Below are 12,890 nucleotides of genomic sequence, written 5' to 3'. Positions count from 1 at the left end.
ATGCAGTACTCCAGATGAAGTTTCACCAGTGCATTATAAAGCTTGAGCTTAAACTCCATAGACCTGTACACTACACATTGTGCTATAGATCCTAACATTTTGTTAGCCTTCTTAATTGCTTCTGATCACTTTTTGAAAGTTAATAATGTTGCATCCACTTCTTCTTCTTCTTTCGGCTGCTACCGTTAGGGGTCGCCATAGCAGATCATCTTCTCCCATTTCTTTCTGTCCTCTTCATCTTGTTCTGTTACACCCATCACTTGCATATCCTCTCTCACCGCATCCATAAACCTTCACTTATACCTTCTTCTTTTCGTCTTCCCTGGCAGCTCTATCCTTAGCATCCTTCTCCCAATATACCCAGCATCTCTCCTCTGCACATGTCCAAACCAGCACAATCTCGCCTCTCTGACTCTGTCTCCCAACCGTCCAACTTGAGCTGATCCTCTAATGTACTCATTTCTAATCCTGTCCATCCTCATCACACCCAGTGCAAATCTTAGCATCTTCAACTCTGCCACCTCCAGCTCTGTCACCTGCTTTCTGGTCAGTGCCACCGTCTCCAACCCATATAACATAGCTGGTCTCACTACCGTCCTATAGACCTTCCCTTTCACTCTTGCTGATACACGTCTGTCACAAATTACTCCTGACACTTTTCTCCACCCATTCCACCATGCCTGCACTCTCTTTTTCACTTCTCTTCCAAAATCCAAAATTACTCTGTATTGTTGATCTCAAATATTTAAACTCATCCACCTTCGCCAACTCTACTCCCTGCATCCTCACCATTCCACTGACCTCCCTCTCATTTACACATGTATTCTGTCTTGTTCCTACTGACTTTCATTCCTCTCCGCTCTAGAGCATATCTCCACCTCTCCAGGGTCTCCTCAACCTGCTCCCTACTATCGGTACAGATCACAATGTCATCAGCAAATATCATAGTCCATGGGAACTTCTGTCTGATCTCGTCTGTCAACCCGTCCATTACCATTGCAAATAAGAAAGGGCTCAGAGCCGATCCCTGATGTAATCCCACCTCCAACTTGAATGCATCCGTCACTCCTACTGCAGACCTCACCACTGTCACATTTCCCTTGTACATATCCTGTACAACTGTTACGTACTTCTCTGCCACTCCTGACTTCCTCATACAATACCACAGCTCCTCTCGAGGCACCCTGCCATATGCTTTCTCCAGGTCCACAAAGACACAATTCAACTCTCCTTCCTGTGTCTGAGACAATTTTGTATCTATCTATAAGCAACTTTCTAATCTCCTTATGAACTTGATGCTAAATATTATCTTGTCCTGGTGATTTGTTTGATTTCAGTCTTTTCAATCTAAGTAGTACATTTGAAGACCTCAAAAAATGTAAGTTTAGAGCATCTGCTATTTCACTGTCAGTATTTTTTAATTTTTCTATTCTTTACTATTCCTGAGGCACTTCACCTCCTCCTTACTGTTCTTTTACTACTAAAATGCTCAAAGAATCTCTTTGGGTCATCGTTCGCCTTATCTGCTATATTCCTCACTACCTGGCTTTAGCCTCTCTAATATCCTTCTTAATGTTTGCCCTCATGTTCTCATACATGCTATGATTCACATTGGAGTTATTTATCTTGAATGCCTTATAGACCTGTTTTCCTTTGCATCTTCTTTTTAAACTTTTTATTAACCCAATGCAGAGTTTTTGTAAGTTTCCTATGAATTTCAAATTTAGGTATGTACCTGTCCTACATTATGTGTAAAACATTTTTAGACCTGTTCCACTGCTCCTCAGCTGTCTCTGCACTTAAGAGCTTATCCCAGTCTATCCTTCTTAGACTTTACCACATCTGCTCACAATTTGCCCTACTAAAGTTAAACTTAACAGGTTTAGTCTTAGCTTTCGCACTCCTCCAAAACACAAAGAACTGTATTATATCATGGTCACTTGACCCTACTGGTTCAATCACCTCTACACCCTCAATTCTGTTCTGATTATTACAAAAAACTAAATCCAGACAGGCTTCACCCCTCATTGGTTCTTTAACATGCTGTTTTAAAAAAACAGTCACTGATTACTTCTAAAAATCCTACCCTTGCATGCAGCTATTTAACAAGGTTTAGCAAGGTTATCTCAGTTTAGTCTAGTCCCCATGACTATGATATCCCCTGTAAACTTGCCTTTTTAATATTACCAAAAAGATGTGCATTGAAATTATTGTCTGCATTGGGCGGTCTGTAACACACTCCTAAAATAAGGCCTCTTTCTCAAATATTTTCCTCTCTAAGATGGGGCTCATCATCCAACTGAAGAGGACTTGCATTTAAATTCTGTTTTAAATAAACAGCAACCCCACCTCCTTTTCTGTTTTATCTATACCTCTTAAAAATGTGTATCCCTCTATGTTATACTAATCCCTATCTTTGTTATTTAGCCAGGTTTCTATTGCTATTATATCATAATTATGTTCTGCTACATACAACTCCAACTGATTTGTTTTATTTTTGATACTTCTAGCATTAAGGGAGGCTATTTTTAATGTGTTACTCATTTTGCTTTTGCAATTATACATTGAGTTAAAATTTACATTACAGTGCATTTTTATTTTTACACTCTAGTTTGTTCCTTCATATACAGTTCTCAACCTGACCTTTCATTGCCCCCTCCATACCCACCATAGTTGATATTGGCTAAAATTACATGAAGTCTATAAGGAACTGCATCTTAACTGCAAATGGTTTCATTAAGCATTGGTTTCTTTAGGTCATACATTTTGGTAATGCTCAACCCTCAAATATTTTCAAGAGAAATTTTTGCTTATCTCTTAGAAATGTTGAATTTACAATTACTCTCAATACTTCAATAGCATTATTTGAAATAAAGCTAGGTGAGATGAGATTATGTGAAGTCTATTGTGATTTACTATATTACATTGCTGTTGTCTCAACCTGTCTTATTCAGAAGGAAGAATCCTATCCCACACTCCACAACTCAGTGGAAAAGTCATGTCTTATCTAAAACTAGAAAACATTTTTTTTGTTATTAAGACTAGTCAAAAGACTTCATAAATTAACATGAATTTTGTAATGCTATGTTAAAATAACTACATAACCTCTTTTTTCTTTTTGATTTCTTCTGATGCTTCAGTATAGTACTTTATAATGAACTGTTCATTCACATAGATCTTCTTTATGCACAAGTAAACTAATTTAAAAATTGTTATAAACTCTATCTGTCTGTCTGTCTGTCTGTCTGTCTATCTATCTATCTATCTATCTATCTATCTATCTATCTATCTATCTATCTATCTATCTATCTATCTATCTATCTATCTATCTATCTATCTATCACTGCACGTTTGTTTAAAAACTGTCAAACTACATTTCATCTTGGCAGTATAGCAGTGAATTATTTTGAGTTTCATGCCTAGTTGTGCCTGCATGTTTTTTTTTTCAGACCCACTGATTTCTGCTCCTACATCCCAAAAGAGTGTGCATGTGAAGTGTGCTTGATTTGGCCTTGGAATGGATTGGCACCCTCTCTAGCATTGGTTCCTTTATTCTGCCCAATGCTGTCAGGATATGCTTCAGTCTTTCCAATACCGAATTGGGTTAAGTGGGCTTGGGAGTGTAATGATGCAATCATTTGAACTGGCGAAGCCTCAATCAATAGTGCTTTGAGTGTAGCTGGTTCTGGCTTATCTTTATTGGAGCAGGGTATATGACCGGGTAAGTGTCATAATAATATATTTTGAATTGTTTTTCAGGGTGGTGGTTTCTGTGCTGACGTTCCAAGGGACAGATTGCAGCCTCTCAGAAATTGGAAAGTTGGCTGACTGCACTGGTGGAAAGGTAACAGCCACATAAACTACCAATGCAGTTGACAAAGAGTGCTTTTGTTGCAGGTCAACAGTCAGGTTGTGACTGTTTGACATTGTGTTTAGTGGTCAATTCAACAATCTGGACCGTGAAGTTTGCGAGTGCTATATACCATTTTGTTTTGAGGATACCTTGGTTATTAAAGCTGATGTAAAAGAAGTGTTTCTTGATTTATTGTATTATTATAGGTGAATACAGTGCAGCCAGGGAGCCTCTATGATGAAATCCAAAACATTCTTGAAGATCAAGTACTAGCTACAAATGTTGAGACTACATGTATTCTTCCTCCTGGCATGTAAGTATTTTTCCATTTTTCTCTTTTGCAGCTAAGAGTTGAAGTGTATGATCATGGTATATGTGGCTGTTATCATGTAGATGCTTTATGTAAATTTCTGTTGTGGACACACTAACCAGAACAGGAGCAAAATCAGACTTGTACTATGCTTGTAGCCTCTTGGGTTGTCACTACCTGTCTAGATCCAATCGTTAAATTATTAGGGATAAATACTGTACACGACATGAAAGGAGGATACAGAATGTTGTAGTCACTGTACAACAAGCTTATTATAGCTAAAGTAAATACATTCAAACAAAATGCATCATTTTGGAAAAATCAATTAAGCAGTTGCCCTACCAAGCCACACAACTCTTACTAGATTCTGTAAGTCAGTTTATTTGCCTCCCTTTGCCTCAAGATACCTCCAGAATCCCGGGCATACAAATGACTCTGTGATGCTTCAGCTGGCAATCAAAATGACACCTAGGCCAGAAAATCATATATGTGCATCAGCATTCATGGGTAAAATATGTGTTATATGTTTTTGGTATTCTAAGCCATTTTTACAAGAAAAGATTTTGTGTTAAAAAAGGTTAATTGATTTAGAAATCTTTTAAAAAACTGAAGGAGTAAACTAAATGATGAAAGGTGAAAGTCCAGAAGGATACTGGGCTCTGCTTATCTCATATTTAAAAGGGCAAATATCAGTTGAAAAGAAGAATATTTCTCTAATAAAAATAAAAACTCAAATGTAAGAAAAATAACAGAAGTAAACAGAACAAAGTTAAAAAAACAAAAAAACAAAAGTTCATACTAGATTGTAAAAGGTAGTTTTTTTCACGCAGGGAAATAATGTAAGTCATTTCTCTTGATGAACTCAAAACAAAGAAATAGATAGAATACTAATGAAATAATTGTGAATCTGAGTGATAACTGTAAACTCACAGGTAATACAGATGTCTGTTGTAAACTGTATTTTATATACTGTATATAAGTTTTAATGTCTTGCTGGGTTTAACTAGAATTGGCAAATAGAAAAGTGTCCTGAGATTGTTCAGTTAAAAAAAATAGAAATTTCAAGATAAGATTCACTGGCATAGTGGATGTCCCCACAGCCTCCAGACCTCCACAAAGCCAGCCAAAATCATGCATATTTCATTTTTGAAAACAGAAAATATTTTGTGTATTTTTATATTTTCAGTGCAGTTATTTTTATGGTTAATAGTGTCAAATTCAACAACAAAGAGGTGCCAATGTCACCCAACACAATTCTGGGTTCAAATAAAAGGTTTATATTTACCACCAACACATTTCAACACTAATTCCAGCCAAAATACTCAAAAAACAAACAGATTCTCTTTCTCCTTTTGCCTTAAGTTGAGCATCACCTGCTGCCTCACAACTCTGACTCCAATTCCTATGTACTCCTAAGGGCGTTCAAACTGGGATGCCATGGGAGGACCACTGCCACATATCGTATGTAGGATTGAACTGCCCCTGGCCTCCGGCTTCTGCTGATCTAGTGGTAGCGTTGCGGCTTGACAGTAAGGAGATTGTGGGTTCGCTTCCCGGGTCCTCCCTGCATGGAGAGTACTTTGAGTAGTGAGAAAAGCAGTTTGCAGCAAACCACGTAAATCCTTATATTATATTTTTGAAACTAAAAAAAATCACATTGCAGCTTAATTTTCCATTTTTTCTCTCATATGTGACGTAGATGTGATGTTTTTAGGGAAGTATGATTGGCAAAAAAATGACATTGAATCAAAACTTTTCAGAAAGGATTTGCACTACTTTCGTAGCAACTGTTTTGTTTCTAACACCCCAAAATCGTCTTCTTACCAGTCCTGTCTCCTGTCCTTTGGGCCAGTTGTTTCTGTATAGAGCAGTGATAAATGTGCTCAAACCAAAACCTCTGATCTTTCATTTCCTTTTCCCTTCCTAGCCATCACAAGCTTATTACTTTGCAGACAATGTCTTTTACTGAATCAATGTGAAGACATGCAGTTACCCGCATCTATCTGTTTAACAGTTTGCATCAGTCTGACAAAATCTTTTTATTTAATTTGTGCATAAGGGGCACATTCAAAATAGACATCTGTACTTATATCAAATCTGCATTATTCACAAAAAAGTATTTGATAAGTCAAAAAAATAGACATCAGCCAAAAATGAGGAAAGTCACTTTTTTAAGCAGTGTGAATGTAAACTCACACTTCTTTAGATGATATCTGTTTTATGTTCAACAACAGCGTCCAAAAAATGTTACGTGTGTGAAAATGGTAAATATGGGATCGTTAAAGCAGGGTTCATGTCCATTTGAGTTACACAAGTGAGAATGCCTATTGTTTGAAAACAAATTTCTCATGCTGTCTGCTTCTCTGCATATTTCAAAGTTTGAAAATTGGAGACTGAATGCTCTTGCATACTGCTGCAGCAGTGCAGGGCATATAAACCTTGCAATGTGACAAGTGTTATATATTTCTCAACCAAAGCAAGAGAGAAAAAAGAATTCAACATTGTTTTCATACTCTTGGAAAATAGTTTGTTAATTAGAATAAGGTTTACTTTAATGAAAAAGTACAGAGCAGACTTTATTCATTGTGTAGCTTGATTTGTTAATTTACTGGTACATTTAATAAGCTCTGGAGTGGAGGGTATCTCTTTTAGCCTTATTAAAGTTAACAGTTGCTAATGTGACAGCTAAACGCATTAGTTTGTGTTACTTAACACCTGAGTGATCCTTGCCTTAAAGAAACACTTTTGTAGGCAATCAGGAGTTAATAATTCAAAGTAATTATTTCAGTGCACTATTGGTAGTACCTTAAAAAATGTGATTCTTTACTTGTTTCACTGCATTGTAGTACCTTATAAGATGAAAATCAGCATTGGCAGAGTAAATATAATGCACTTTGTGAAAGTTGCTAAGAATTATCTGGTTAAAAAATTATGTAAATAGAAGAGAACACGTTGGATCTCAAAAGTGCAAGCTCAAATATTGTAGTTATCTTTTTCATATTGCTTTTGTTTTAATAGTATCTATTTTATTAAAGGGAAATCAAACAGTGGGCTGCCAACTCATTGCAGTTTTATCTAATTTTAATTATTTTGCCAAAGCTTTAGAGTCTTGGAGTGGTATTCTCTTCCAAACGTCATATGGGTTAGTATACTGTTTCTAGCCTGAGCTGTCTTTCTTTGCTATGATGTGTTTGTGAAATGGCTGTTTTATTTTTGTCTTTATTTCTGTATAACTAGTAAATTCATTTTTTGATGTACTATAAAGAGTATTATGTGGCTCTGTGTGTTTCTTGTGTGGGGCTCAAAAAGATTGTGTATGTTTGTACATTGAACTTTAGACCATCTGTACATGGTAAAGTTTCCAAATTCTCACTGTAGGAGAAGAGTTGAACCAGGCATCCTGTATCAAGCAAATTTGTCAGGATTTTTCTTGAATTTGTTTGAAGATGACACTTCACAACGTTCTTTCTAACTACACAGTTGTTATGAATTAGTTGTTTCTTCTGGGATTTTAATCATTATTATTTTTTCTATATATGTTTTGAAAGTAATATGTCATTATTTGTATTTCCCTTAATGTGATGCGGAGGCTGTGGGGTCAACTACTGAGACTGTGTATCAATGAGCAGGTAATTTCACTTGCCTGTGCTCCAATTGGAAAAATAAAAGAAATGTAACCAATTGTATATTAAAAAATGCTATTTCCCTTTGATAAAGGTGTCAGTCAGATATGTAAATGTATCATTCTGTGTTGCCATGGATAATTTATTTGCAACACTGCACAGTCTATTAACTGCTATTAAAATAATAACTTAACTGTTACATTGGGAAGTTATTATGAAAGTTGATGGCTAAATGAGTCCAAGAGCATATTAGACTCACTTACCCAAAAATGACCAAAAATTTGTAGGGAAAAGTTTTTGTTTTACCCGGATACCCTATAATCAATAAAATATTTTTCTAATTAAGCCTAGATATATGAGCAGCTTCTGGAATAAAAATTAGCTCTTAAAGGACACCTGAGAAGTCAAGCTCATTATTTAGTGCTTAGTCAATAATTTCTTGGACATTGAAAACTACTGCAAAAAAATGAATCTTTCCTTGGGCAGTATTAACTCTGCTTTTGGTTGAATATTTTTTTATCATTAATCTGTCTGAAAAGAGTATTTGCTTTAGTACTAAGTTGTAATACACCGTTAACTTAAATGAAAAAAAAATGATTTGCCTAAAAAGTAACAACTTTGTAAGTCAATATTCAATCAATCAATCAATCAATCAATCAACATTTATTTATATAGCACATATTCATACAAAAAAATGTAGCTCAAAGTGCTTTACAAAATGAATAGAAAAATAGAAGACACAATAAAAGATAAACATAAGTCAACATTAATTAACATAGAATAAGTAAGGTCCGATGGCCAGGGTGGACAGAAAAAAAAAACTCCAAAGGCTGGAGAAAAAAATAAAATCTGTAGGGGTTCCAGACCACGAGACCGCCCAGTCCCCTCTGGGCAATCTACCTAACATAAGTCAAACAGTCCTCTTTGTATTTAGGGTTTTCATGGAAGGACCTGATGATGATGGTCACGTAGACTTCTGGCTTTCAGTCCATCAATGTTGGAGCATCATGATGCTTTGAGTAGGTGGTGGTGGCGCAGGCCACACACAATAGCACAAATTGAATTGAATACTTGGTTTGATGGCAGATGCATACAGATGCAGGTGGAAAACTCAACTGTTTATTCTTGCATTGCATGCATTTTCAAGTCTGCTATATCTGTGAAAAATTGTAAGTGAGCTGCATTCACTTTCAGTTCACTCCATCCACAATGCGCCATCCTGCATGTTCTACTTTTCCCATGTAAAACTAATGTTGGCTATATACTTCATATACTGACAGCTTTGCTTCTATATGAAACACTTGGCATACTGATGAAATGCTGATGCATTTTCAAGCAGTGATAGTCAAACAAACCTGACTAAAGTCTGGAATCAAATTTTGAATAGCTGCTTATCTAAATAACATATATGTATACTAGATACTATTCTCTATTTGAAGAATCATCACATTCAATTGTCAGTGAAAGACATTATGATTGGTGATTTGATTCCTGAGCCTTTCATAGGCAGTGTTAAGAAAGTTAATTCTGAACGTATTTTTACATCACTTTGCCTGGCAAATAAGCTAATAAGCTAATTGTCAAAAAGACAAGTCTACTCTTTCCCAAAATGTGGACAAACGATATAGGAGCTGCCAGCCCACTGTGAAGGTCACAAAAGATGGTCAAGGTGAAAACACTGAAATAGTGCAGTGATGGAAGTGAGAGAAGGCACATGCAGCAAAACATAAATGAAGAAAGAGTATTTTTTCAGTTCATATGCATAAACAATTAAACAAAAATAAACTATAAAGTGTCACCAATAAAATTCATTTTTCACTTAATGTATTATTTTATGTGCCCAGTTGATTGGAATGTGTTTGTTTTGATTTTCACTAGTAAATGCTAAAGTAGTTTTCTACCCCATGTACACTAATATTTAAAGTGAAAATATATATGCGAACAATACAGTATATGCTTTGTGACAAGAAGTTATTCATTTTGACATTCACTCAAGATGCATTTAGCCATCCCTGCAGCAGGGCTGCATTTTCTGGATGTCATGCTTATGGGCCATTAGTGAGAACAAAAGATTATTGCTGTATTCTTGATACACACAATAGCACAAATTGAATTGAATACTTGGTTTGATGGCAGATGCATACAGATGCAGGTGGAAAACTCAACTGTTTATTCTTGCATTGCATGCATTTTCAAGTCTGCTATATCTGTGAAAAATTGTAAGTGAGCTGCATTCACTTTCAGTTCACTCCATCCACAATCGCCATCCTGCATGTTCTACTTTTCCCATGTAAAACTAATGTTGGCTATATACTTCATATACTGACAGCTTTGCTTCTATATGAAACACTTGGCATACTGATGAAATGCTGATGCATTTTCAAGCAGTGATAGTCAAACAAACCTGACTAAAGTCTGGAATCAAATTTTGAATAGCTGCTTATCTAAATAACATATATGTATACTAGATACTATTCTCTATTTGAAGAATCATCACATTCAATTGTCAGTGAAAGACATTATGATTGGTGATTTGATTCCTGAGCCTTTCATAGGCAGTGTTAAGAAAGTTAATTCTGAACGTATTTTTACATCACTTTGCCTGGCAAATAAGCTAATAAGCTAATTGTCAAAAAGACAAGTCTACTCTTTCCCAAAATGTGGACAAACGATATAGGAGCTGCCAGCCCACTGTGAAAGGTCACAAAAGATGGTCAAGGTGAAAAACACTGAAATAGTGCAGTGAGTATGGAAGTGAGAGAAGGCACATGCAGCAAAACATAAATGAAGAAAGAGTATTTTTTCAGTTCATATGCATAAACAATTAAACAAAAATAAACTATAAAGTGTCACCAATAAAATTCATTTTTCACTTAATGTATTATTTTATGTGCCCAGTTGATTGGAATGTGTTTGTTTTGATTTTCACTAGTAAATGCTAAAGTAGTTTTCTACCCCATGTACACTAATATTTAAAGTGAAAATATATATGCGAACAATACAGTATATGCTTTGTGACAAGAAGTTATTCATTTTGACATTCACTCAAGATGCATTTAGCCATCCCTGCAGCAGGGCTGCATTTTCTGGATGTCATGCTTATGGGCCATTAGTGAGAACAAAAAGATTATTGCTGTATTCTTGGTGGTTATAGTATTGAAAAAATGTGTGGATGTTCTAATGTTAATTGCATTATTTATTTTGTCCAGAAAGATGAGAGAACATTTTGGATTCTGTTTATACAGATATATGTGATTCTTGCAAGGGCAAAGCCACCCTTTACTTTGGTGAGTCAGAACTTATCATATTGTTACTGTTTTCTGCACTGAGAACTACAGAGCCATTTTCAAATCAACAATAAGGAAAGTGAAAGCATGTCAAGAATGTTTGTTTTAATACTGCTTTGAGTATAGTAACTAGAATAGGTTTTAAGCATCAGCCACTGAAGAAACACAAGCTAACAGAGAGGAATGCATATCATCGGTAACTGTAATATTAAGAGATGTACTAATGATGTTGGCTGCACCATCCAAATATAAGGACTGCCTAATCTGTAACCATGAATGAGCATTTAAATGTGTTCTGTGCTTAAAGCACGTAAGGCAGCTTTGAAATCTGACAACAAGGTGACTCTGAGAGCCATCAGGAAAAAACTTGAAGCTGGCATCTAACCTGAAAATAACAGTTGCAAAATATAAATAAAAAAATATTTCAGTAACAACTAAGTAACAAAATGCAAGATTAACCTACCTCAACAAAAGGAATAATTATATGAAAATACTGTTGGTTGACTTTTACTTAACATTCATCATCATCCTCTGAAACTAGTAAAGAGGCTTGAGGCCATTGGAGTAAACACCACCCTGTGTTACTGTATCCAGGACATGATGACTTTTAGACCTGAGACTGTCTGCCTTACAGTTTGTTCATCTAATACTCTCACTTTGAACATCTGTGTGTTTAAAAATTTTACGATAGAGCAAAATATATACAGTAACACAAAGTTAGGTCAGATATATACTTACTTAAGCTGTACAGTGTAAAGTTGTAAAAAACCCCAAAAAGAAACAGTAAAATATAAAAGGAAAACACACAACCGTTTTACCTTACCTACATCAGAGATCTATAGTTTATGACAAAAAGGGCCCAGTGTGATTTCTAGGTATATTAAAACAACTAAAGGGATCAAAAAAGGCCCAGTAATTTTTTTTTACTATAAAAACTTTTTACGACTAAAAACTGTTGGACAGTTATTTGTAAAAAAGAATTATTTTTTTTTAAATTTAAGATAATATAAGACATAATTTTCCTTTTCAGTCGTGACAGATGGATTAGGATTCATCCAGTTAAGCAAAATGAGTCTTTGTGCTAGCAGTGTAGAATGGAATGCCACAATCTATCCTTATATGCTGTAATTTCTATCCCATCTAGTGTTAATCAAAATATCAGTATTGGCTTGAATATATGTATAAACGTGGAAAAACTTCAGTTCAAAATGATCTGGGATGGGCACCTGTTGATAACATTTACAATTCAGATCTTGCTCTGAATGCATTCTTGAGAAATACAGGTGTACAATTTTAGTATGCTTTGCACACTTTGAAGAATATATTTTCTGAATAGATGAGTTCATATATATTCTAGACATTTATATAAACAACATTTATGCATTTTTTAGTGCTCTGTACATTTCTGTTTCAATGACTATATGCAATTTTATTTCCAAGAATGACTCAGACTTATCAGGTTTTTATGATCATAAGCCTGATTATCTAAAATGATGAAACATCCTATAGAGAAAAGGGTTAACAGATGAAGCAGTAATAAAAACCCATCTCTCACTATAAACAAAACAATAAAGTTGATTATAAACTTCAAAAAATTTGAAATTTGAAAAATGGCATGCAGTTTTAGACATAAAAGGATTTACTATAGAAAGATTTTCTTAGAGATCCCCATCATCAGGGATTACAATGTTAATATTTTATGGGAAGTTTGAGTAAAGCCATCTGTCACCCTGAAACTTCTCAGACTTCTACAGATGAACAGTGATAGGCATACTGAAAAGCTGTGTCAGATAGTGTCTGTAATGGTAACTATATGG

The 12,890-nt window shown here is 35.2% G+C and overlaps 1 protein-coding gene across 3 annotated transcripts in view; it reads left to right on the top strand.

Annotated features, from left to right (window-relative positions):
• Positions 1 to 12,890, top strand: part of LOC120542540 (circularly permutated Ras protein 1-like) — a 270,320-nt gene that overhangs the window by 162,435 nt on the left and 94,995 nt on the right. For all 3 annotated transcript variants that reach the window (XM_039775068.1, XM_039775069.1, XM_039775070.1), the window contains 2 exons: positions 3,760 to 3,844; positions 4,060 to 4,166. In XM_039775068.1, the coding sequence (XP_039631002.1) occupies positions 3,760 to 3,844; positions 4,060 to 4,166 (192 nt within the window). The remainder of the gene's footprint in view (positions 1 to 3,759; positions 3,845 to 4,059; positions 4,167 to 12,890) is intronic.

This window comes from Polypterus senegalus, chromosome 13 (assembly GCF_016835505.1).
Source record: "Polypterus senegalus isolate Bchr_013 chromosome 13, ASM1683550v1, whole genome shotgun sequence".
NCBI classification, from domain to species: Eukaryota; Metazoa; Chordata; class Cladistia; order Polypteriformes; family Polypteridae; genus Polypterus; species Polypterus senegalus.
Note: the sequence above shows the minus strand (reverse complement) of the source record. Positions and strands in the feature narration are given on the sequence as shown.